The sequence below is a fragment of the Nannospalax galili genome, unplaced genomic scaffold (assembly GCF_000622305.1).
Source record: "Nannospalax galili isolate Female #2095 unplaced genomic scaffold, S.galili_v1.0 scaffold212, whole genome shotgun sequence".
Taxonomy (NCBI): Eukaryota; Metazoa; Chordata; class Mammalia; order Rodentia; family Spalacidae; genus Nannospalax; species Nannospalax galili.
Window position 1 is genome coordinate 2260053 of NW_008333884.1, and position 24268 is coordinate 2284320.

The window sequence follows — 24268 nt, forward strand, 5'->3', positions numbered from 1 at the left end:
TAACACAACTCTAAGAACTGGTTGGGGAGGTATCATTTTGGGAGGAGAAAAAAGGTCCCATCACTTGCATATCCACACCCTCATTCAAAATGGATCACTACTTAGGTGCTTTTCCCCCGACCTAAATTAAACTGTTCTGTAGCCAATAGGCTTCCATTCTCCTGATTCCTAATTGGGATCTTGAACACTAAGGTTGAACTCTGGGCACCTTCATGTATTCTTAGTACCTTGAACCAATGTATTGGACTATATGAGTTGAGGAGACCATGACTGGAGACCAGTCACATGTGATGCATAGACCAGGAACTATTCAACACAGCAGCCATCAATCCACCAAAGGTCTCAGAATGGTTCCTTCTGTTGATTTTTTTTGACACGGTCTCCCTGTAGTCCCAGCTGGCCTGGAACTGGCTATATAGACCAGGCTGGCCTCAAACTCAAGTGTAGGGATTAAAGGCTTGCGCCACCACTCCCAATCCTCAGGATGTTTTTTTTTTTTTTAATTTTTTTAAAAATTATGTGTATGAAGTGTATTGCTTGAATGTATGTGAGTGTACTGTGTCATGCAGTGCCACGAAGGTCAGAAGAGGGTGTCAGATTCCCCTGGAACTGGAGTTAAGGACAGTTCGTAGCCGCCATGTGGGTGCTGGGAATTGAACCCAGGTCCTCTGCAAGAGCAGTCAGTGCTCTTAACCTCTGAGCCATCTCTCCAGCCCCCAGGATGGTTCTTAAAGGTAGTGCCAGTGTACTTCACAAATAGAGACATTAGTGCAATTTAATCGCTACATGGATAACTTGTGGATACACTGACAGTACACAAAACAGCATTTTATGGTTTTTAAATGGCACCTATTAAAGACCAAAACTGTCAAAATTTGAGACATAATCATTTAGTCGTTTAAAAGTTCATGGACAGTGAATTATAAGGCACTTGAAACAACCTTGCAGGGTTGTCTTTTACTACTGCTTCAAAGAAGTGCTAGCAGGTTCTCCCAAACACATCCTGTTGGCAAGGAATGGTTAGTGTTGCACCAGATCCTATTTGTAAACCATTGATGGTGTTGGTCCACAAGACATGCTTTGGCCGGTTTGGCCACCCTCTCTAGCCTTCTGTGGCTAAATTGCAGTACATTCAACATAGAAATGGGCCTGGCTTATCAGGAGAAGTCCTCTGGCCTGGATAAGACCTCTCAGGAGCACAGAAGTCTTTCCATTTTGTATAAGAAGGACAGCATCAGAGTGGGAAATCACTATGGAAGCCACAAGTTTGATACTGGTCTTTATACCAAGTCAGGTTGCAAAGGGACTGGCCTCCTGACCTATTCATGCCTCAGGTTCCCAGCCCTGCCTCCTGCCTGCTGTTGGCCCTTCTAACTGAAGTCAATAGGAATGAGAATTCACTGTTGATGTACAGTTGAGAGGATGAGGGCTGTCTAGTTAAAAAACTGTATACCCACAATGATTTTTCTAGCATTGCAAAATAACACTATTTCATGAGCCAAGTCATCACTTGCTTCTGCTGGTCCAGTATTGTGGATGTTGCCCTGAGTGGTTGGGAAAGGGGTAGCAGTGCTTCACCTCCCAGAGCTCTTCAGATCGACCCAAGGAAGCATCCTTGGGCTAGCATTAAAGCTACCTTGCAGTAGAGGTCTGACAGGACCCAAAAGTTGTTACCAAGAAAAAAGTGCTTTTGTAAAAGGGGGTTAGAAGAGTGAGGTAATAGGAATTTTGTTTTTTGTTTTAGCAAGCCTCAAATCCATCTGCTTATCAATACCCAAAATGTTCGGGCCACCCCAGGTACAATTTGGTCCTTGGAATACTGAGTAAGGAGAGGCAGCTACTGTGAGGAGACATGCTTACTGCCTGACTCCTGGGAGTGATTAACCATCCTTTTTGGCATTGGCAGTGTCAAAGAGCCGGGCTGCCTTCTTGCACAGCAGAAAGAACCAGTAGAGCTGAGGAGAGATGAGGAAGGCATTGGCCACATTGCAGTGTAAAGGAATGTTAAATGGCACTCGGAGCAGGCTTAGTCCTTTCTGTTGGCCATAGGACCAGTACATGAAGGGAAAAAGGAGGATCCGGCACAAAAGGAAGGTGGTCAGCGTGAGGACTCCATTCACTTTGTAGAGAAGGGTGTGCTGCTGCTTTAGCTGCAAGAGGAAGGGAAGGAGAATGCAAGGTCACCAAGAGCACGGGGGCATCGGGGCACGATGAGCTGAGCCTCACAGCAATAAAGGACAAAAGTAGATTCATGTATAAGTCAAGCCTATACTGTCAAACTGCTTGTCACACCACAGGGCTGGAGGATGGCTTAGTGGTTAAGAGCATATACCGCTTTTGTGACTTGAGTTCAGTTCCCAGTGGCTCACAGATGCTCCAGCTCCAGAGGATCTGACACTTCTGTGGGTACCTGCACATGTGTGCAAACCTACCCCCATACGTAAGTCTTTTAAAAATCTGCTTGGTATTTACATTCTCTAGGTCTCTGACATTTGTAGAAAAAAATTATTGAGCACTGTTGGGTTTGTGTGTGGAGTATGTGTGTACAAGTACATACCCATGCATGTGCATGTGGAGGACAGAGGAGGATGCTGGGTGTCTTCCTCTATCACTCTCTGCTGTATTCCCTTGAGACAAGTCTAAACTAAACTTTATCTAGGCTGGCCAACACAGCCATGGCCAGCTTTTATGTGGGTGATAGAGATTCAGATTCAGGTCGCCATGCCTGTACAGCAAGTGCTCTTGCCCACTGAGCCATCTCCCCAGCCCATACTCTTGGATTTATATAACCATATAACCTGATAGTTTTACCAAGAGTACTGCTGAATTTAAACTAAGCCACCCATCTCATAAGACTATAAGAAAATGGATTAGAGGAAACTGGCCAGGAAAACAATATAATGATGTATATCAAATGTGAGTCAGAGCAACAATTTCATCCACTTGGCTTGGATGATGAACTGATCTGTCAAAGGTCTTCTAACATTAAAGGATTTCTCTAGGGACTGGAGAGATGGCTCAGTGGTTAAAAGCACTGGCTGCTCTTCCAGAGGACCATGGTCCAGTTCCCAGCACCCACATGGTGGCTAACCATCTGTAATTCCAGTTCCAGAGGATCTGATGCCCTCTTCTGGCCTCTGTAGGCATTATATAACATAGATGAACTTATATACAGGCAGGCAAAAAAAAAAAAAAAAAAAAATACACATATACACATTAAAAAAAAATTTCTCCAAACCTCAGTCTCCTCCTCCTCCTCCTATTATTTCACTCATACATACCTGAATCAGAACTCTGCCCAGCGACACAAATGGAGTGCTCAGTTCTGCCGTGAAGATGCAGCCGACAAAGAAGTCTCCAAGCTCTCCCCGGAGTTTCTGCAGATGAAAAGAAAAAGGGACTAAGAAGTAGAAATTAGGAAACTACTAAGCCAAGTGTGGTGGCACCTACCTTTAATCCCACTACTTAGGAAGCGGAGGCACAATGATCTCTGTGAGTTTGAGGCCAGCTGGTCTACATAGTGAGTTCCAGGACAGCCAGGGCTACACAGTAAGACCTGTATCACAAAAACAAAAACAAAAAAGGAAAAAGAAAGAAACCACTGGAAAGAAAATCTTACCTAGAGCTACTAGAAAAGGGTAACCATGAAAGATCCTGAAGGGGAAAAAATGCTAACAGGGAAGGGTCCATCCAGTTGATATCCTACTGCTTCCCTGGCAATCATTTTGCAGGAGGTAGTTCCAAGGGTCCAGAGGCAAATGTAACAGGCTTCCTCTGAATTTAGTGACAACAGGCCTCTGTAGCCTCTGAAGGGCATCTAAAGTCATGCCAAAGGCACCAAGCCTGTTCAGCTCAACAGAGTATGCACTAGAAGGTAAAGTCCTTAAGAAATAGAGTACCCCTTACCAGACAGTAGTCTATTTGGTAAAACACCTACTCTCACTCAGTTACACTGGGATAAGAAAACTCAGGGGGCCAGAGAGATGGCTCAACAGGTAAAGGCTCTTACCTCCACGCCTGAAGACCTGAGTTCAACCGCCAAGGACCCATGTAATGGAAGGAGAGGACTCCAGCAAGTTGTCCTTTGATCTCCACACAGTGGGATAAGAAAACTCAGGAGGCCAGAGAGATGGCTCAACAGGTAAAGGCTCTTACCTCCATGCCTGAAGACTTCAACCCCCAAGGACCCATGTAATGGAAGGAGAGAACTCCAGCAAGTTGTCCTTTGATCTCCACACAGGCATGTGCGCGCACATGCACACACACACACACACACAAATGTAAAAAAAAGAAAGAAACAGGCTGGAGAAATGACTCAGGAGGAAGAAGAGGAGGAGAAGAAGGAGGAAGAAGAAGGGGGATGATGAAGGGGAGGAAGAAGAGGAGGAGGTAGGTAAGGAGTGGGAGGATGAGAAGGAAGAAGAGGAAGAAGGGGGACTGGAGAGATGACTCTGAAGTTAAGAGGCCTGGCTGTTCTCATAGAGGACCTTATTTAAAAATAAATCTTAGCCGGGCATGGGGGGTGCACGCCTGGAGGCAGAGGCAGGCAGATCTCTGTGAGTTCAAGGCCAGCCTGGTCTACATAGTGAGTTCCAGGACAGCTGGGGCTACAGGGAGACCCTGTCTCAAAAAGACCACAAAAAAAAACTTAAAAAAAAAAACCCACAATGCTTGATGTGGTGGCACATGCTTGAAATCTCAGCACTCAGGAGGCAAAATTTATGTGTGTGAGTGTTTTGTCTGCATGTAAGTGCACCCATGTCATGCAACACCCACAGAGGCTGGAAGAAGGCACTGGATCCCCTGGAACTGGAGTTATGGATAGCTGTTAGCCACCATGTAGGTGCTAGGAACTGAACACAGGTTTTCTGCAAGAATAGCCAGTGCTTTTAACCAATGAGCTATCCCTCCAGCCCCTTTATTTTATTTTTAAAATTGCATTTATTAGCCAAGTGTAGTAGTGCACGCCTTTAGTCCCAGCACTCAGGAGGCAGAGGCATGCTGAGAATCAAATTTGGGTCCTCTGTAAGAGCAGCAAATGTTCTTAACCTCTGAGCCATCTCTCCAGCCTTCTCCCACTTTTAAAAAATTTATTTTTTTTTAAGCTGGACATGGTGGTACATGCCTTTAATCCCAGCACTTGGGAGAGAGAGACAGGTAAATTTTTGTGAGTTCTAGGCCAGCCTGGTCTAGATAGCAAGTTCCAGGCCAGCTGGAGCTACAGAGAGACCTGTCTCAAAAAGACAAAAAAAAAAAAAAAAAAAAAGGTTTATTCGTATGTATATGAGAGTGTTTTATGTACATGCATGTGAGTGTACCTAACCCCCTGAGGTCAAGAAGAGGCACTGGATCCCTGGAACTGAAATGACAAACAGTTGTGGGCTGTCATGTGGGTGTTGGGAACTGAACCCGGGTCCTCTGCAAGAGCAGCCAATGCTCTTAACTACTTAAGCCATCTCTTCAGCCCCCACTTCTCACCCCTTTATTAAAAAACGTTTGTGAGTATGGGAAGGCACATGATGTGGTGTACATGTGGTGGGCAAAAGATAACTGGCAGAAGTCAGTTTTCTCCTTCTACCATGTGGGTCTCAGTGATCAAACTCAGGTCCTTGGGCTTGGCAGTAACTGCTTTTACCAGCTGAGCCACCTTACCACAGGCTTCCTCCTCATTCCTTTTTTTTTTTTTTTTTTTTCGGTCTTTTTGAGACAGGGTCTCCCTGTAGCCCCAGCTGTCCTGGAACTCACTATGTAGACCAGGCTGGCCTTGAACTCACAGAGATCCGCCTGCCTCTGCCTCCCAAGTGCTGGGATTGAAGGCGTGCACCACCACGTCCAGCTCCTCATTCCTTTTTTTTTTTTTTTAAATTGTTTTAATTTTATGTGTATGAGTGTATTGCCTGCATGTGTGTAAGTGCACCCATGTCATGCAATGCCATAGAGATCAGATCAGAAGATGGTGTCACATCTCCTTGTTAGCTACCATGTGGGTGCTAGAAACCAAACCCGTGTCCTCTGCAAGAGCAGCCAGTGCTCTTAACCACTCAGCCATCTCTCCAGCCTCTCTATCCCCTCCCCCCCCCTTTTTTTTTAACTGGGTGCATCTTTAATGGGAAAAATTTCTAAAGAGCTGGAGAAAAATGATGAGGTGCTTTATTTGGAGAATCTGTTTCTGTAGCTGAGTGTATTACACCAGTATCCTCTGGCACTGTTTCATGTTGCATTTGTATTTTATAACATTTTTCCATTTATATCCATTTTCTATTGTATCAAACTATAGACAGAAACTTTAATAAATGTTAAGGACTCAGAGGGTTAAGGGATCATTTAAAGAGAAATAATGGGACTGAAGAGATGGTTCAGTGGTTAAGAACACTTGCTGCTCTCTTCCAAAGGACCCAAGTTTGGTTCCCAGCACCCATGTTGGAGTTTACAGGGGATCAGTTCTAGGGAGGGACCTGATGTCCTCTTCTGGCCTCCAAGGGGCACCTGCACTCATGTGCACATAACCACATACAAAAACACACACATACATACACATAATTTAAAAATAATAAATCTTTTAGAAGTGTTTTAAAAGTGGGGACTGAGAGATGGCTTAGTGCCTAAGACTAAGTTTCTCTTCCCAGCACCTACACAGTGGCCAACACCCATCCTTAGCTCCATTTCCAGGGGATCTAGCTCCTTATTCTGACCTCCAGGGGCATTGTATGCATGTGGTTCACTTACATACATGCAGGGAAGATACTCATACACATAAAATAAAAATAAATTTTCAAAAAATTTTAAAAAGGGGAGGTGCTGGAGAGATGGTTCAGCCATTAAGAGCACTGACTGCTTTTGCAGAGGACCCAGGTTCAATTCCCAGCACCCACATGACAGCTGACAACCATCCATAACTCCAGTTCTAGGGGGATCCAAAACCCTCTTCTGACCTCCGTGGGCATTCCATGACATGGGTGCACTTACATACATGCAGGCATTACACTCATACACATAAAAATAATAAAATATTTTTAAAAATTTTATTTTAAAAAAGCAAACAGCTCAGTGGTGCATGAAATTCTAGTTTGATCCTGGTACTGCAAAAATAATTGGTTATGAAAATCACAAACATTTCACCTTGAATGGTTTTCCTCCACTATTTGCATGGGGACTAAATAGAATGAAATAGTTAGCAGAAGGAAGATGGGTGTAATGCAAAGGGAAGAAAGGGGGCTCTCCTAACTCCTAAAGAATGGTCACGGTACCCAGTTCAATGGCAGAAAGTGGGTGAAAGCCAAGGCTGCTGTCCTGCAAGGTCATACCTGTGTAATGGGCACTAGGACAAACAGAATAACCATATGATGTGTGAGCATGAGGCGATTTTCAATCAGGAAGTTTCGGAAAAGCGTGGAGCGTCTGAGGTTCTGGTCTCTGGTTCGGCACCATTCACAGAAGTACATGGCATAGCAGTCATAGATCATGTATGGAATAAAAAACCAGACATATTCTCGGGCAAGCCAGTGCCTAAAAGAAAGCATAGGAATGAACTGAAATCTGAAATCACCACACGTCAATGAAGCACAAAGGCAATCTGTTCCCCGGTTCCCTTCAGTTCCTTCCGTCCTTAAACAGCTGTGTCTGAAACAGCAAAGATGCTGAGATTTCTAAGGAGAGTGGACAGCTGTCTCCAAATCACAAAGCAAATTCGCAAGTGTCAAGGATAAAAAAAATCAGGGACTTACCCTGTCTATGTGTGTAGGTAGCTCATTGTGACTATTTGCCTGATTCAAATACTTATCTATAGTAGACTTCAAGCATTTTGATATAAACTGACTCTGATAAAGATAAATTTCCAAATGATTCACAGCCCCACCAAAAAACTGGTTTGGAAGGCGTTCCAAATCACAAGTCTAACCTTACCAGTTTAAGTCCTCAGTTGCTCAATAGTTGGGAGTCTACTAAATTTCTGAATCTACACACTTTCTATTGCATCTATGTGTCCCATTATAGACAGTTTCTGGGAAGGAGCCCTGGCCACATTCTTTACAATTCCATAGCTAAACCCAGTTCCACTCATTAAGAAAAGTATGACTGGTACTGGCAAGATTGCCATGTAGGTTAAGGTAATTGCTACCAAGCCCAATGACCTGAGTTGGATGCCCAGGACCCACATGGTGAAAGGAGAAAACTCTTGCAAATTGCCACTATGGCATGTAAAACAAACACACACACACAATCAATCAATCAATCAATACATGTAATTTTAAAAACTTTTTAAAGATTAATCCCAGCACTTGGGAGACAGAGGCAGGTGGATCTCTGTGAGTTCAAGGCCACCCTGGTCTCCATACTGAGTTCCAGGCAAGCTGGTGCTACAGGGAGACCCTGTCTCAAAAAACAAAACAAAACAAAAGAATTTTTTAAAAAGAGAAGTATGTATAGAAATGAGCCTGGGGTTCAAAGACCACATTATAGCAATTAAATGCCAAGGAAGCTGGGATAAATGTCAGTATTCCCATTAACACATCCAGTGGGACTGAATCAACCAACATTTGTTGAGCCAAAGTGGTTTATTGATGTCCTAGAGTACACTAGAGGAAGTATTGCTGCACTTCAACATCCTATGCTGGGAAGGATTAGATTCACTCAGCAAATTTTCAAGTGTCCATATGTTAGGAAGAGGAAACTCACTGTATAGTTCTCAAACTACCTGACCATTAGAATCACTCACAAAACTGAAGAGATCCACTCCCCAGAGATTCTAAACCTATGCCTCGGACCTCAAACCTACACTTCTCACCTTGTCTCAGGGTGAGTTCCCAAAGAGCCACTTCATTGACCTGCAATACTGGGAGTCTATGGAGGGTGCCACATGAGAGCCTGTTCCTGAATGACCCCGCATTTACCACAGTATAACTCAATTTAAAAAGAATGAAATGGAGGATAACAAGAATGACACATATAATACATGTGTACACAAATTCATTAGCCAGCTTCCATGTGGGCAAAAAAGAATCAATACCTATTCTACTACCCATCAATGGCCTCATTGCTTTTTAGAGCAATTCCAAGCAAAGCAGCTATTCAAGAGCCAAGTGAGGTGGTGCCTGCTTTTCCCAGCACTTGGGAAACAGAGGTAGGCATGTGAGTTCAAGGCCCAGCCAGTGCTACATAGTGAAACCCTGTTTTAAAACCACCCAACCAAGGCTGGAGAGATGGATCAGCAGGTTAAGAGCACTGGCTGCTCTTGCAGAGGACCTAGGTTCAATTCCCAATGCCCACATGGCAGCTACGAACTATCTGTAACTCCAGCTCCAGGGGATTCAATGCCTTCTTCTGACTTCTACAGGCATTGCATGACATGGGTGAAATTACACACATATAGGCAGTATACTCATACACATATATTTTTTTTGTCTTTTTTGAGACAGAGTGTCCCTGTAGCCCCAGCTGGCCTGGAACTCACTATATAACCAGGTTAGTCTCGAACTCACAAAGATATGTTCACAGAACATTTTTTAAAAATTAAAAAATAAACCATTATCAAGAGTTACTAATATAACTGGCCCCTCCCCTTAGTGGAGTTAAAGAGTTTTGACATTTTGCGCCCAGTACCAATTCAATAAGATCTAAAACTGACTTTATGTAGAATTTTCAGAAGATTTATTAGCAAGAGATACAGATTACAGTGTTAACTATCTGTAGCCTGTGATTTAACTTCTTGAAGATTATAATCTTGGAGACAAGGTTAAATGGTTAAAAGCCCTTGCTCCTCTTGTAGAGGACCTGGGTTCAGTTCCCAGCACCCATATGGCAGATCACAACCTTCTGTAACTCCAGTTTCTGGGACTCCAATACCTCTTCTGGCCTCCAATGGCACTGCATGCACATGATGCACTTACATAAATACAGGCAAAACACTCATAAACATTAAAAAAAAAAAAGATGGTAATCTTTGTCTTACTTTCCTGAGAGTCTTTGTGAAGATTCAAAAACTAAAAGTCTAATAGTCCTTTTAAATATAAAAAGTACTATTCAGGGGTTGGGAATTTAGCTCAGTGGTAGAGTGCTTACCTAGTAAGCACAAGGCCCTGGGTTCAGTCCTCAGCTCCAAAAAAATAAAAAAATAAAAAATAAAAAACACAAAATAACAAAAAAGACCAAAAAACAAACAAGGCAAAAAGTACTATTCAAATATAAAATGTTTCAGAGTTGGGCATGGTGGCATATGTCTTTAATTTCAGCACTCCAGAGGCAGAAGAAGGTGAATTTCTGCAAGTATGAGGCCAGCCTGGTCTACATAGTGAGTTTTGGGACAGTTGTGGCTACATAGTGAAACCCTGACTCCAAAAAAAAATGTAAAGTTAAAATGTGTGTGTGTGTGTGTGTGTGTGTGTGTGTGTGTGTGTGTGTGTGTTTCAACTGGGAAAATTGCCTAGAGTTATGGTTTGGCCCTCTTAGAGGTATGGCCCCTATAAGAATCTGATGAAATCTTTAGCTCCATACCATGATCAACATAAAATGGGGGGGGGCTTTGTAGACACCTCCCTCCTGTTCACAGAATTATACATGTAGCAAAAACGAGAAGGCATATAATAGGTAACTACTTAGGTATGTTGTCTAGGAGTCCTGAAAGGCCTTTAAAAATAAGATGTTTAAAGTGAAGAAAGGAGGATTAGGATTTTCGGTCAGCCTGGGCTACAATGAAACCTTGTCTCAAAAAATAACAACACAAAGATGATCTACCCAAATATGGCAGTACATTTCTGTAATCCTAGCACTCATAAGGCAGAGGTAGGATTGCCAGTTCAAAGCCAGCTTGTGCTATACAGTGAGACCGTGTCTCAAAAAACAAATGAATGTATGTGTATATGTTGTATATGTGCACGCACTGTGTGTGTTTCCTTAGTACCTCTTTGTGCACCATGCAGAGACAGAAAAAGAAGAAAGAAGTGTGATATCTATCTCTATTTTTGACAAAAGAGGATCTGAGGCATAAGTTACATGAAAGAAGGAATCTAGCCGGGAATGGTGGCGCACACCTGTAGTCCCAGCACTTGGGAGGCAGAGGCAGGCAGATCTCGGAGCTTGAGGCCAACCTGGTCTACATAGTGAGTTCCAGGTCACCTGGGGCTACAGGAAGACCTTGTCTCAAAAAGACCCCAAAAAAAGGAGGAATCTAAAAACCAAGTAGGTTTGCCATGATGCTCAAGCCACTAACTCACACAAGTTCTGAGAGGAAACACAACCGTGGTGTTACAGAACTTCAGGTATGGATAGTGTGGACACATGTGGATGTCTCTTCCTGAAATACACAGCAGCTGCTCACTGTTCACCTTAACTAACTCAGACTGGTGCTGTGGAGCTACCCTTGTCCTTGCTTAATCTTCACAGAGAAAGCCTATCTCAAACCTGATCTGACAAATCAAGGGCCATAAGGAACCATGACGCAGGTCAGAAAAATACCCAATCAAAATAGAGATGGAACTCAGCCTCACAAATGCTGTTAGGTTTTACTGCACCTGCAGTTCACCAAAATTACTGGTTTTGTTTAAAAGAGATATAAAGTTGGGCATGGTTTTGCATGTCTTTAATCCCAGCATTCAGGAGGTAGAGGCTGGTGGACCTCTGTGAGATCCAGGCGAGTCAGAACTACATAGTGAGACCCTGTCTCAGAAAACAAAACAAAACAACAAAAAAACTAAATAAATAAAAATAAAAAGATACCAGGGAAAGCATGCATGGTTACAGTAGGAAGGATCAAACCCAACTAAGCTCTCGGGGTACGGTGAGACAGCCTCATAGTTTCCTCCAGGTCCTATCTCAGCAGGTGAGAAGCAGGACATTGCAGAGCAAAGAACCAGGAAAGGTGACCCAACTTTCTACACACCTGCCTACTATCCTTTAGCTAAACTTGGAGAAAAAGAGTGGTTCTAAGAGACAGAAAAAAAACAAAAAACAAAAAACAAAACCTGAAAAAAATAAAGGCATTCAGGTGCTGTGGCATATATCTGTAATTCCAGCACTTGAGATACAGGTACAGGAAGATTGCCACAAGTTCCCTGACAGTCTAGAGGAAAAATAAAACAAAAGCAGCATCAATACTCAGGCCTAAACAAAATAGTTCAGTATGATTTGTTTCACTGAAGTGGCAAAGATGTGCATTTCCTGCCCTGGCTTTGGGCACATACAAGTCAGTTTTCTGAAGGTACCAGAAACCTCTCCATTATCTTGAGCAAAACCTAAGAAAAAGCAACAGCAGGATCTTCAGGGAAAGAGGGTGGGCATGTTGCTGTCACTAGAAGGGCTTGGCTACAGACACTGCTACTACCTCTGCTAAAGCATGTTCCAGAGTGAGAACCCAATGAGGGCATTTAAAAGAGCCAAGAGTCATACTCCCACTTGTAAATATTTTTCATACTTATAAAGAGCTTGGACCAGCGGACCACTCTGTCCTTCCTCTAATGCATCACTTTAAACCAAACTTAACCTCTTGCTCTATAATATTTCTCCACTCTCTCTTCTATGAAAAAAATTTTTTTTTCGGTCTGAGACAGGGTCTCTCTGTAGCTCCAGCTGGCCTAGAACTCACTATATAGACCAGGTTGGCCTTGAACCCACAGAGATCCGCTTGCCTCTGCCTCCAGAGTGCTGGGACTAAAGGAGTGTGTGAATCTTCTTTCTCCTAACCTAGGATGCTGGGAGCAGCCAAGACAAGGAGGACAATAATCAGGGTGCAGAGGATTTCCCACTAGGCAGTCACGTATCTCGCAGCATGATAAAGAATTAGTACCTGTGAGCCACTAAAATGTGAAAAAAAAAAATCCTCAGCCCGGGTATTTGTACTTTTTCCACCTGAGATGGGATGGTTACCTGTCTGAGACCACGTTTTTGCAGGAGCGGATAACGATGAACCCCGCCCCGGTGGCCAGCACCGCCTGCACCGAGGACACCAGCCTGAGTTGGGGCAGAGAAGAGAAATGAAAGAAGCGCGTTCACTCCTGGATTCCGGACAGTACAAAGCACCACTCTCCAACCTGACTTCCCAAGCGGAGGGAAACTCCGCCCGGATTCCCAAAGCAGGGGCAGCTGTGGACAACAGACTCAAAAGAGATGCACACGCCCTGCCCTTCCTATCCCGACTCGCACGGGTGGCTCCACCGAGTAGCCGCTCAGCCGAGTGCCCGCTCCCTAAGCTCTGGTCCAGGAGCGAGCGGAGCGGGTGGGCGGCCTGACCCTGGTTCCCGTTCCCAGTCCCCCTGGTTCCCAGTCCCCCTGGTTCCCCGTACCCACTACTCCCCATTCCCCTGGCTCCCCGTACCCCAAGCTTCCCCGTACCCCTGGCTCCGGGTCCCCTCTAGCTCCCCGTCCCCCTCGCTTCATATCCTCCCCGCTTCCCGTCCCTCTCGCTCTACGTCCCCTCGGCTCCCTGTCCCCTCGCTTCATGTCCCCTCTGGCTCCCCGTCCCCCCAGCTTTCCTTCCTTCCTTGTACTCTGTGCCCCCAGTTTCTCTGTCTTCCTCGCTCCCGTCCCCCCCGCCCTCTGTCCCCCCTGGCTCCCTGTCCCCCCTCGCTCTCCGTCCTCCTCGCTTCCTGTCGCCCCCCTTTTCCGCCCGCAGCCCCGGCGCCGCGCCACCGGGAGTGGAGGGCAGCACCCCGCCAGTGCCGGGCAGCCCGGTACCTGGTGCCGACCGTCACGCAGTCGTCGTAGGTCCATCCCGGCCGCGAGCGGCGCAATGCCCAGGTGCTGAGCACGAAGAGCCCGGGGAAGAAGAGCGCGCCGCTGGCCAGCGTCAGCAGCATGGGTGCGTGGGTCTGGCCGCCTCGCTGGGCGCTGCGGCGTGGTCAGGGCGGCTCTGCGCCGCCCGCCCGTCCCTATTTCTAACCTCCGCCTCGCCCCGCCCCGACCGGCAGCCGCCACCCGGGCCCTGCCGGGCTCTGGCTGTCCGCCCGCGGAGCGGCTCCCCGCGTGACCAGCGTGCAGGCCGCGATAGGTGCGGTGAGGCGGGCTGAGGCGGGGTCTCGCGGGCCGCGAGGCTTCCCGGGTTCCCCGCGGGCGGTAGGCGGCGGGCTGAGCCTCGGACCAGAGCAAGCGGTCGCCCGGCCGAGTCGGCGGGAAGCGCTAGGGCGCCCAGACTTCGGTTCGGTCCCTGGGGATGCGCACAGGGACCGCCCACGGTGCGGACGTCTCTGGCTACGGAAGGAGCGACCGGGTGGACGGGTGGCCGCTTGCCCTCATCCACGGAGCACAGTCACTTCTAAAGGGGAGTCTTGTCAGTTGCCTGCCCTGCCAACCTCTGCGGCTTCTTAGGGAGAATCTTAGAAAGCTTTAAATCTCACATTCTCACTCCCTCTTGGCTTTGTGTCCAGATACTACTGGTAACTGTTTTGCTGTTGTTGACAGCGTGTCCTTATTCTAAAGTTCTTGGTCCATGTGCTCTAAACCTGAATGCTTAGCATGAAATTCATGGAACAGTACAGTAATTTCAGTACTGGCTTCTCTCAAGAGAGAAGCCCTGCTTTGGTTTGTAGCTTTCTCACCTAGCGTGTGTGTGTGTGTGTGTGTGTGTGTGTGTGTGTGTGTGTGTGATTCACTAAGGCCTAGTATCATCGAAAGGTAGGTACTTTAGATCTTTTCAAATCACCAACATGCAAAATGCTGACTGAAGTCCCATTGGAGGGCTTTGTCTGGAACAGCTGGTTGGCCTCAGTCTCTCTGGCCCACTATTTCCTCAATTGTAGAACAAGGAAGAGTCTGAATTACAAGCCCCTTAAAGCTTTTCCAGCTCTGAATTCTTATGATTCTGGGACCTCTATAAAATAGGAAATAGTCTCTGCTAAATGCAAATAAATGAAAAGTTACTGGCATAGCAATATAGAGATGAACTCAGCTTTTGCTTGTTTCAATTAGTATATAATTTTTCGGTCTGAGACTTTCTTACATTTTAAAGGCAAGTTTTTTTTTTTAATTAATGTTACTATTACTAGACTGTGATCTTTTAGGGGTGAAGACAATGACTAACATATACCTACATGTTAACATGGATGTAGCTTTGGAATGTCATCTACTTAGGGTGGGCAGCATCTCTAGTTCCCCAATCCACAACTAACATAAATGGTAAAATGAAAAGGACACTTCAGTTTGGGACCAAGATGTCTGGCAAATTAGACTCTCTGTATTGCATATTTGCATCAGGACAAAGAATGGCTAGTGTAAACTTTCCATTATCTCCAGAAAACATTCCACGTTCTGTTCCTTACCCGTGCATCATGGTTACCTCCAGCTCTAGCTTTTCCAGAAGGTGACAAGTGGTTCCAAGTCCTCCCTGCCTTCTTGTTTCAGAGAGATCAGCAACATTTAACAAGTATGCTAACAATTTCAAGTGGTGGGAACCAGTCCTCCACACAGGAAGCTCTCTGTACAACTCTTAAAATGTGTTTATGAAATGAATACAAAACAACAGATGTTTCATATACAGAAATCACAAGTAAAATCAGTTTCCAACATTGTACTCAATGAAGTCACCAGAATATTTAAGTTGACTCACCATAAAAACCAACAAGCATAAACTTGAACCTTGACTTTTCAAGCAATCATACACACACACACACCCCTGCCACCCCTAGGGTAAGTGATAAAGCTAAATCAAAAGCAACAAGTCCTAAGGGGCAGCAGTGTGGAGGGAGCACCAAACCTTAAAAAAAAAAAAAAAAAAAAAAGCTCATCCTTCAGAAGGCTGTTTTTCCACACAGTATCCAACTCAAGGCATGTGCTCAACCCCCTTCAAACCTATCTCTAATGTTTCCTTCTTCAAGGTTTCTGTATTCGTCTATGCATTCACTTTCTTTTTTAATTTTATTTTTATGTATATGAGTGTTTGGCATGCATTTATGTAAGCGTACCATGTGCACACAGTGCCTGAGGGGACCAGAAGAGGGAGTCAGATCTCCTGGAGTCACTAATGTTAGCTGCCATGTGGGTGCTGGGACCTGGGTCCCTTGCAAGAGAGCCATCTTTCTAGCCCCTTGAGTTAGTTCACTTTCTAATAGGCTTCTGCATTTGAGCAGTGAACTTGTTTAGGTTTTTTATTCATATATATGATGTTTTCCCACCAGAATTTTGCTCCCCTCTCCTCCTTTCTTTAAGATAGGGCCTTGCTATGTAGCTCAGGATGGCAGGATGGTCTAGGACTCACTAGCAGCAGGAGCCCAGACTTCCCTGGAACTCAAGTCGTCTGCTTCAGCCTCCCCAGTGCTGGATTTGCAGGTGTATACCAACATATCCAGCCAAACTCAGCTTTTGAAACAAAGACTGTCTTTGTATTCCGTATCCCAAATTAGGCCTGCCACCTTTCAAAGGCTCAATAAATGAATCTACTTATAGAGAGTTTATTATATGCTAGGCACTATATCAAACACTTTTCTTGCATTAGTTCATTAATCCTCACAACAAATTTGTTATCAAGGGAGGGAGGGGAGAGGGAGAGGGAGGGAGGGAGGGAGGGAGGGAGAGAGAGAGAGAGAGAGAGAGAGAGAGAGAGAGAGAGAAATGAGAGACAGACAAGAGCAATTAGAAAATTACTCCAAGTCACACTGCTGGTGACAGAATTGTCAAAATGTTAGAACATGGCAAACGTGGATAACAAGATGCTAAGTTAAGACTCCTTTATCAAATTCAGAGTGTCATTGGGGCTAGGGAGATAGTTTACTGGGAAAGTGAGTGCTATGCCTGAATGAGGACCTGAGTTCCATCCTCAGAAACCACATTAAAAAAAAAAAAAAATGGTATGGCAGTGTGCACTTGGAATTCCAGCACTAGGGGGATAGAGACAGGCAGATCCCTGGGACTTGGAGGACAATCAGCCTAGCCTACTCAGAGCGTCTCAAGTCAACCACTCATACACATAAAATAATTGTTTTAAAAGGTGAAAGGCATTTGAGGGATGACACCTGAGGTTGTCCTCTAGCCTAAACACACACACATGCACACACACAAATGAATGCACACACTCTTCAGAGTCTCACAGGTTGAGCAGGAAAATTTTTTAAAGTTATTTATTTTATTTTTATTTTATGTGTATGAGTGTATTGCCTGCATATGTGTAAGTGCATCTGTGTCATGCAATGCTGGTGTAAGACAGAAGAGGGCATTGGATCTCCTGAAACTGGAGATGGTTGTTAGCCACCATGCCAGTGCTCTTAACTGCTAAGCCATCTCTCCAATCCCAAGCAGGTAATTCTTAAAGATCCAGTTTGGGCTGGGGTTGTGATCCTACTTTTTGTTTTATCTCTCCTATCACTCCAGGCCCCACTTTGGACATCATTAGGAGAAGGATACAGACTCCTCATGACTGCTTCCCAGACTTAAATTGAGAGTATCTTGTTTCCTTGTGAAATATTTGAGAATTCCCAGGAAAATACCATATAATATGTGATATGTGGGCTACTCCCCTTCATAAAAGGTATTGACTTCCTGTCCAGGAAAATGCTCCTATGAGAAAACAATTGAGATTCACGTGCAAACATCTTTATATTGAACTCAAGAATGGGAAGAGAATTTGGAGGTCTTGTCCCTCTATATGCTTTAAAAATCCTAATAGAGCCAGGTATTGTGGCCCATGCCATTAGTCCCAGCACTCGGGAGGCAGAGGCAGGTGGATCTCTGAGTTCAAGGCCAGCCTGGTCTACATAGTGAGATCCAGGTCAGCTGGGACTACAGGGAGACCCTGTCTCAAAAAGATCAAAAAAAAAAAAAAAAAAAATCGTGCTAGAGATAAGAAACCCTACTCTGTTTGGTTTTTGTTTTTGAGACAGGGTTTTACTGTGTAGCCCTGGCTGGTCTGGAACTCATTATACAGACCAGGATGCCTCACAGAGATCTGTCTGCTTCTGCCTCCCAAGTGCTGGTATTAAAGCATGGGCCACTATGCCCAGCTCAAAACCCTATTTTGAAATGTTATTTTATTCAGGCCATATTTCTTTTCCATATTACAGGCAGACAAAGCAGAGACAGAGTAGGAAGGGGGACCAGGATCTGAGTTCAGTTCCTAGCACCCATATCAGGCAGCTTACAATCACCAACCCCAGCTCCAGGGGAGCCAACATTCTCTTCTGGCCTCTAGGGGCACCTGTACTAACACGAACACACACACACAACCTTTTTTAAGACAAGTAATTCTGGTGTCTTCATGTCTCAATGGTGGAATGGTGGAAGACAAAACGAGGCATACAAAGAGGAAGAGTGACAGCCCTTTTTAGAACATTGTTCACTTTAGAAGAACACCCACAAAAGCCATTTGAGGAAACATGACACAAATAAGGAGACGAGTTGGCCTTTGGGGCTGAGGGTGTGGCTAGGAATAAATTAATCATGCTCCTCTTAGTTTCTCCTTCACTCTGCACTCAGTAAACAGCGATCACTACAGCACTCACTGATATGTGCATGGGTGCTTCCCCAGGTGGTAGGGACTATCTGGGAGACCGCCATTATCAATAACACTGAGGTTGGGTTCAGAGAACCTGAGTACAATCATGGCTTTGAGACCCATAAGCTATGTGACATGGAGAAAGCAACTTTATTTCCACTATAAAATGGGGAAGGAGACCTCCACCTGCTTCATAGGGTGGCTTGGAGAATCAGATAAAATAATACTTCCAAAATTTCATGTTAAACTATGTGCTGGGCACAGACAAGGAATAGCCCTCAAAGTTCCTATCTTGTAGGTGTGGCCCCCAGTGCAGTAGTGCTGAGAGATGGGGCCTTTGGCTCTGACCTCATTGATGGATTCATGGCATAATGGACTACTGGGTATGGTGGAAACTTTAGGAGGTAGAGCTTAGTTGGAAGGTCACCAGGGACATGCCCATAAGGGCATATTTTGTCTGAACTCCCTCCCTCCCTCCTTCCCTCTCTCCCTCCCTCCTTCCCATCTTAAGGTGAGTAGCTCTGCTCTACCACATGCTCCCTGCATGATATTCTGCCTCACCACAGGCTTAGAAACACTGGTGCTAATGGCCATGGACTAAAACATCTGAAACTGTGAGTCAATACAGGATTTAGGTTGAATTACTCAATTAATTTTTTTAGAGAGACAGTTGACTAACATAATAAGCACCTGTTGGATTACCCTTGACTAGCCTTAGGTAGACTAAGTCAGCCTCCAGACTACAGCTTTCCTCGGTTCTCTATCCTGGACTATTTACAAAAGCAAACCGTGAGTACTTTAAGCCTGGTCACACCCCGAGCACATGGTTTCTGCAAACAGTGTCCACAGCTGCATACCACAGGGAAGTCTTTGCTCTTGTACACTGTGATAATAATCCTGTCAATAAAGTCATAATTTACACAAAGAACTGATTATAAGGTGTCTGCCTTTGTGTATTGTTTTATATTTTTGAAATACTTTCACATACACATTTTTGTGAGAAATCAAAACATCTAGATTGTCTATAGATTGTACTTTTAGGTCACACTGACTAAAAGTAAGCATTTCTAAATTCTGGTTTAAAAACTATTCAAGGCCATTGAAGCATTAAGGAAATTACCTTTGAAACCAGTGAGGAGAGCCAGAAAATCCCAAGAATCAAACTGAGCTGCCTTCTTCCTGTAATAAATAAGACAAGTAATTCTGGTGTCTTCATGTCTCAGAGGTAATTCTACAAAGACTTATTTTGTTTACTTAAGTTGCATGACTGATTTTAGTTGTTTTTTTTTTTTTGGTCTTTTTGAGAACAGGGTCTCTGTAGCCCCAGCTGTCCCGGAACTCACTATGTAGACCAGGCTGGCCTTGAACTCTGAGATCTGCCTGTCTCTGCCTCCCGAGGGCTGGGATTAAAGGCATGTGCAAGAAGTTTGCCAAAATATTTTTTTATATTTATTATTTTTATTTGTAGGAGTGTATTGCCTGCATGTATGTGCATGCACCCGTGTTGTGCAATGCCAAGGAGGCCAGAAGAGGGCGTTGGATTCCCCTGTAACTGGAGTTAAGGATGGTTCGTAGCTGCATTGTAGGTGCTTGGAATCGAACCTGGGTCCTCTGCAAGAGCAGTCAGTGCTCTTAACCGCTGAGCCATCTCTCCAGGCCCATAGTTTTTTTTTTTGTTTGTTTGTTTTGTTTTTTTTAATTTATTATAAAAGGATCTTTTTAAAAAATAAAACAGCCGGGCGTGGTGGTGCACGCCTTTAATCCCAGCACTCCAGAGGCACAGGAAGGCAGTTCCCTGCCTCTACACAGTGAGTTCCATGACAGCTGGGCTACAGAGAGACCCTGTCTCAAAAAGACCAAAAAATAAAAAATAAATAAAACATTCCCACCAAAGAAAATAATCACAGTCATGTCATTGTTGAAAGATACTACTGTTAATATTTTGATAAGATTATTCCCAGTCCATTTTATTTATTTTATTTTATTAATTTATTTATTTTGTCTTTTTGAGACAGGGTCTCCCTGTAGCCCTAGCTGTCCTGGAACTCACTATGTAGACCAGGCTGACCTCGAACTCACAAAGATCCACCTGCCTCTGCCGCCCAAGTGCTGGGATTAAAGGCGTGCACCACCATTCCAGCCTACTTTATTTGATTTTAGAGACAGGTCTGACTATATATTCATGGGTGTCCTGAACTCACTGTGTAGACCAGGCTAGCTTCCAATTCACAGAGGTCTGCCTGCTTCTACCTTGCTAGTGCTGGGATTTAAGGCATGTACCAACATGCCTAGCTTATGCATTTGTTACATATTTGATTGAAATGATGCTTTAAATGAATTCTAAGTACTAATGCTTCACTTATAAGTATTTTCAATGTTATTTAAAATTTCACAAACTTCATTTTGAATAAATTATAAATAATTTGACATTTAGATTGAATTGCTACAGTTTATCTTTCAAAAAGGGAGAGTGTTTCCACTTTTTCGTTGTTGTTGGTGGTGGGTTTTTTTTGTATACGTTTATTTTTATTTTTTGGTCTTTTTGAGACAGCCCTGGGGCTATCTCCTTATAGCCCCAGATGGTCTGGAACTCACTATGTAGACCAGGCTGATCTCATCTCACAGAGAGCCTGCCTCTGCCTCCAAAGTGCTGGGACTAAAGGTGTGCACCGTCATTCCCGGCTGGGTTTTTTTTTTTTTTCACTTTTAAATATTTTATTTTTATTTTATGTGTCTGAATGTATTGCTTGCATGTATGTAAGTGCACCATGTTGTGCAATGCCTATGGAGTCAGAGAAGGCATTGGATCCCCTAGAACTGGAGTTACAGAGAGTTGGTAGCCAGCAAGTGGGTGCTGGGAACAACTGAGTCCTTTGTAAGAGCAGCCAGTGCTCTTAACTGCTGAACCATCTCTCTGATCCCTTTTAAAACTTAAAACGTATTTTATTTATTATTTGTTTTTGGTACGTGTGTGTGTGTGTGTGTGTGTGTGTGTGTGTGTGTGTGTAGAGGCCAGAGGTCAACCTGGAGATATTATTCCTTAGGTACTAACCATCTTGTGATTTTGAGACAGGGTCTCTCTCTGGGACCCGGGGCTCACAGATTAGGTGTGTGCCATCACATCCAGCTTTAAAAAATGTGGGTTCTGGAGATCAAACTTGGGTCCTCATGCTTGCACAGCAAGCACTTTACCTGCTGAGCTATTTCCTCAGCCCTATTTTTTTTTTTAATCTTTTTGAGACAGTGTCTCCCTGTAGCCCCAGTTGACCTGGAACTCCCTTTGTAGACCAAGCTGGCCTTGAACTCACAGTGATCCTCCTGCCTCTGCCTCCCAAGTACAGGCATTAAAGCCATCTGCCACCACTCTTAGCAGCCCTATTTGTTTAAGGGTTTCACTATATATTCAGGTTGGCTTGGAACTCTTAATTCTCCTGATTTAACTTCAAGTACTGGGATTAAAGGCACCACCACACTGACTGACTTCCACATTTGTTTATAGACCAACAGAAACAAGGCCTTTAAATTTTTTCTTTACTTTTATGTGTATGAGTATATTGCCTGCATGTATGTGCACCCGTGTGTGCAATCTCTGTGGAAGCTAGAAAAGGGCATCAGATCTCCTGGAACTGGAGTTACAGACAGTTGTTAGCCACCAAGTGGGTGCTGGGAACTGAACCCAGGTACTCTGCAAGAGCAGCCAGTGCTCCTAACCATTGAGTCATCTCTTCAGCCCCCATGGCCTTCTTTTCTTGTAACTTTAATCTTTTTTTAAAAAATATTTTAATTATTTTTATTTTATGTGTATGAGTGTATTGCCTACATGTATGTGAGTGCACCTGTGTCGTGCAATGCTGCAGAGGTCAGAAGAGGGCTTCGGATTCCCCTGGAACTGGAGTTAAGGATGGTTCGTAGCCACCATGTGAGTGTTGTTAAGGATAATTCGTAGCCGCCATGTGGGTGCTGGGAATCGAACCCAGGTCCTCTGCAAGAGCAGTCAATGCTCTTAACCGCTGAGCCATCTCTCCAGCCCCCAACCTTAATCTTAAAAATATTCATTCTCGACAGGTGCGGTGGTGCATGCCTTTAATCCCAGCACTTGGGAGGCAGAGGCAGGCAGATCTCTGTGAGTTCAAGGCCAGCCTGGTCTACAGAGCGAGTTCCAAACCAGCTGGAGCTTCAGGGAAACCCTATCTCAAAAAGACAAAAAAAAATCATTCTCATCCTTCCTAGCATTCAGTGTCTGTCTTTTTAAAAATATTTTTATTTTTATTTAATGTGTACTGTCTGCATGTAGGTAGGTGCATCCATGTTGTACAATGCCTGCAGAAGTCAGAAGGGGGCGTTGGATCCTCTGGAACTGGAGTTACAGACAGTTGTTAGCTGCCAATTTGATTAGGTGCTGGCAATTGAACCCCAGTCTCTACAAGAGTAACCGTTAATGCTCTTAACTACTGAGCCATCTCTCCAGCCCTATCAGTGTCTATTTAGAGTGAGCATCACAGTATCTGTATAAACCCAAGCTCCTATTTAAGTACTTAATTTGTTCTTTATACACCCTGAAGTCCATTAATCACTTTAGTAAACAGTATATTTATTTAGGTGGTTGGTATTTGCTGAAGAAACTAATGAAGAAAAAGCCATTCTTTGTGACACTAAGTCAATAGTTTTTACCATGTAGTTAATTTTAACTCTAAAGTCATTTCTCAACAAGGTAAAGGCCAAGTGGCCAGAAACTAAAAACAGGGCAGAGAAAACCAATTAGTTATAAACATTAAAAGTTGTATTTAAGCCAGGCATGGTGGCGCACACCTTTAGTCTCAACACTCGGGAGGCAGAGGCAGGCAGACCTCTGTGGAGGTCAGCCTGGTCTACATAGTGAGTTCCAGGCCAGCTGGGGCTACTAGGAGACCCTGTCTCAAAAAAGACCAAAAAAAAAGTTGTATTTGAGGGAGCTGGAGAGATGGGTCAGTGATTAAGAGCACTGGCTGCTCTTGCAGAGGACTTGGATTCCCAGAACCCACATGGCAGCTAACAACTGTCATTAATTCCAGTTCTAGAGGACCTGACACCCTTTTCTGGCCCCCTTGGACATTGTATGACACAGGTGCACTTACATACATACAGACATAACATCCATACACATAAAAATAAATACTTTGAAAAAAATCATCTCTCCAGCTCCTTTATTTTCATTTATTTATTTATTTATTTATTTATTATTTTGGTCTTTTTGAGACAGGGTCTTCCTGTAGCCCCAGCTGACCTGGAACTCTCACTATGTACCAGGCTGGCCTCGAACTCACAGAGATCCACCTGCGTCTGCCTCCCGAGTGCTGGGATTAAAGGCATGCGCCACCACGCCTGGCTCTTTATTTCATTTTTAAAATTGCATTTATTAGCCAAGCATGGTGGTGCGTGTCTTTAATCCCAGCGCTCAGGAGGCAGAAGCAGGCGGACCTCTGTCAGTTTGAGGCCAGCCTGGTCTACAAAATGAGTTCCAGGCCAGCTGGGGCTACAGGGAGACCTTGTCTTGAAAAAGACCAAAAATAGCCCAGTGTTGTGGTGCATGCCTTTAGTACCAGCACTCAGGAGGCAGAGGCAGGCAGATCTCTGTGAGTTCGAGGCCAGCCTGGTCTATATAGTGAGTTCCAGGCCAGCTGGGGCTACTGAGAGACCCTGTTAAAAAAGACAAAAAAAAAAAAGACCAAAAAATAAAATAAAGCTCGCTGTTTCATTCTGCAGTATCATTGTACTTTATATTTTCTTTCTTTTTCAGATAGATAGATGATAGATAGATAGATAGATAGATGATAGATAGATAGATAGATAGATAGATAGATAGATAGATAGATAGATAAATAA

General features: G+C 44.3%; 1 protein-coding gene and 1 long non-coding RNA gene across 3 annotated transcripts in view; both read right to left on the reverse strand.

The window, feature by feature from the left end:
• Nucleotides 1-757: 757 nt before the first annotated feature.
• Tlcd3a (TLC domain containing 3A) lies at nt 758-16445 on the reverse strand. 2 transcript variants are annotated; one of them, XM_008828752.3, is made up of 5 exons: nt 13663-15672; nt 12856-12939; nt 7305-7506; nt 3282-3377; nt 758-2150 (listed from the first exon to the last, which is right to left on the reverse strand). In XM_008828752.3, the coding sequence occupies exons 1-5, from the start codon at nt 13782-13784 to the stop codon at nt 1881-1883; spliced, it is 774 nt and encodes a 257-aa protein (XP_008826974.1). In that variant the 5' UTR covers nt 13785-15672; the 3' UTR covers nt 758-1880. The 2 variants fall into 2 exon arrangements, with proteins under 2 accessions (XP_008826974.1, XP_017652550.1); XM_017797061.2 differs by lacking the exons at nt 758-2150; nt 7305-7506 and having other exon boundaries at nt 3320-3377; nt 13663-16445.
• A 448-nt stretch (nt 16446-16893) lies between these two features.
• Nucleotides 16894-24268, reverse strand: part of LOC108490628 — an 8073-nt gene continuing 698 nt past the window's right edge. The window contains exons 2-3 of the long non-coding RNA XR_001872342.2: nt 19527-19585; nt 16894-19303 (exon numbers count right to left, since the gene is read on the reverse strand). This is a non-coding gene — a long non-coding RNA (uncharacterized LOC108490628). The remainder of the gene's footprint in view (nt 19304-19526; nt 19586-24268) is intronic.

What these genes read in the sequence shown, in the direction of transcription:
- Tlcd3a (XM_008828752.3), bottom strand. Translation starts at nt 13,784, where the DNA reads ATGCTGCTGACGCTGGCCAGCGGCGCGCTCTTCTTCCCCGGGCTCTTC. An exon ending in AAAAACGTGGTCTCAGACAG is followed by an intron (nt 7,507 to 12,855) that starts GTAACCATCCCA and finishes GCTTTCTTTTAG; the next exon opens with GCACTGGCTTGCCCGAGAAT. An exon ending in TCCTAGTGCCCATTACACAG is followed by an intron (nt 3,378 to 7,304) that starts GTATGACCTTGC and finishes TTTCATCTGCAG; the next exon opens with AAACTCCGGGGAGAGCTTGG.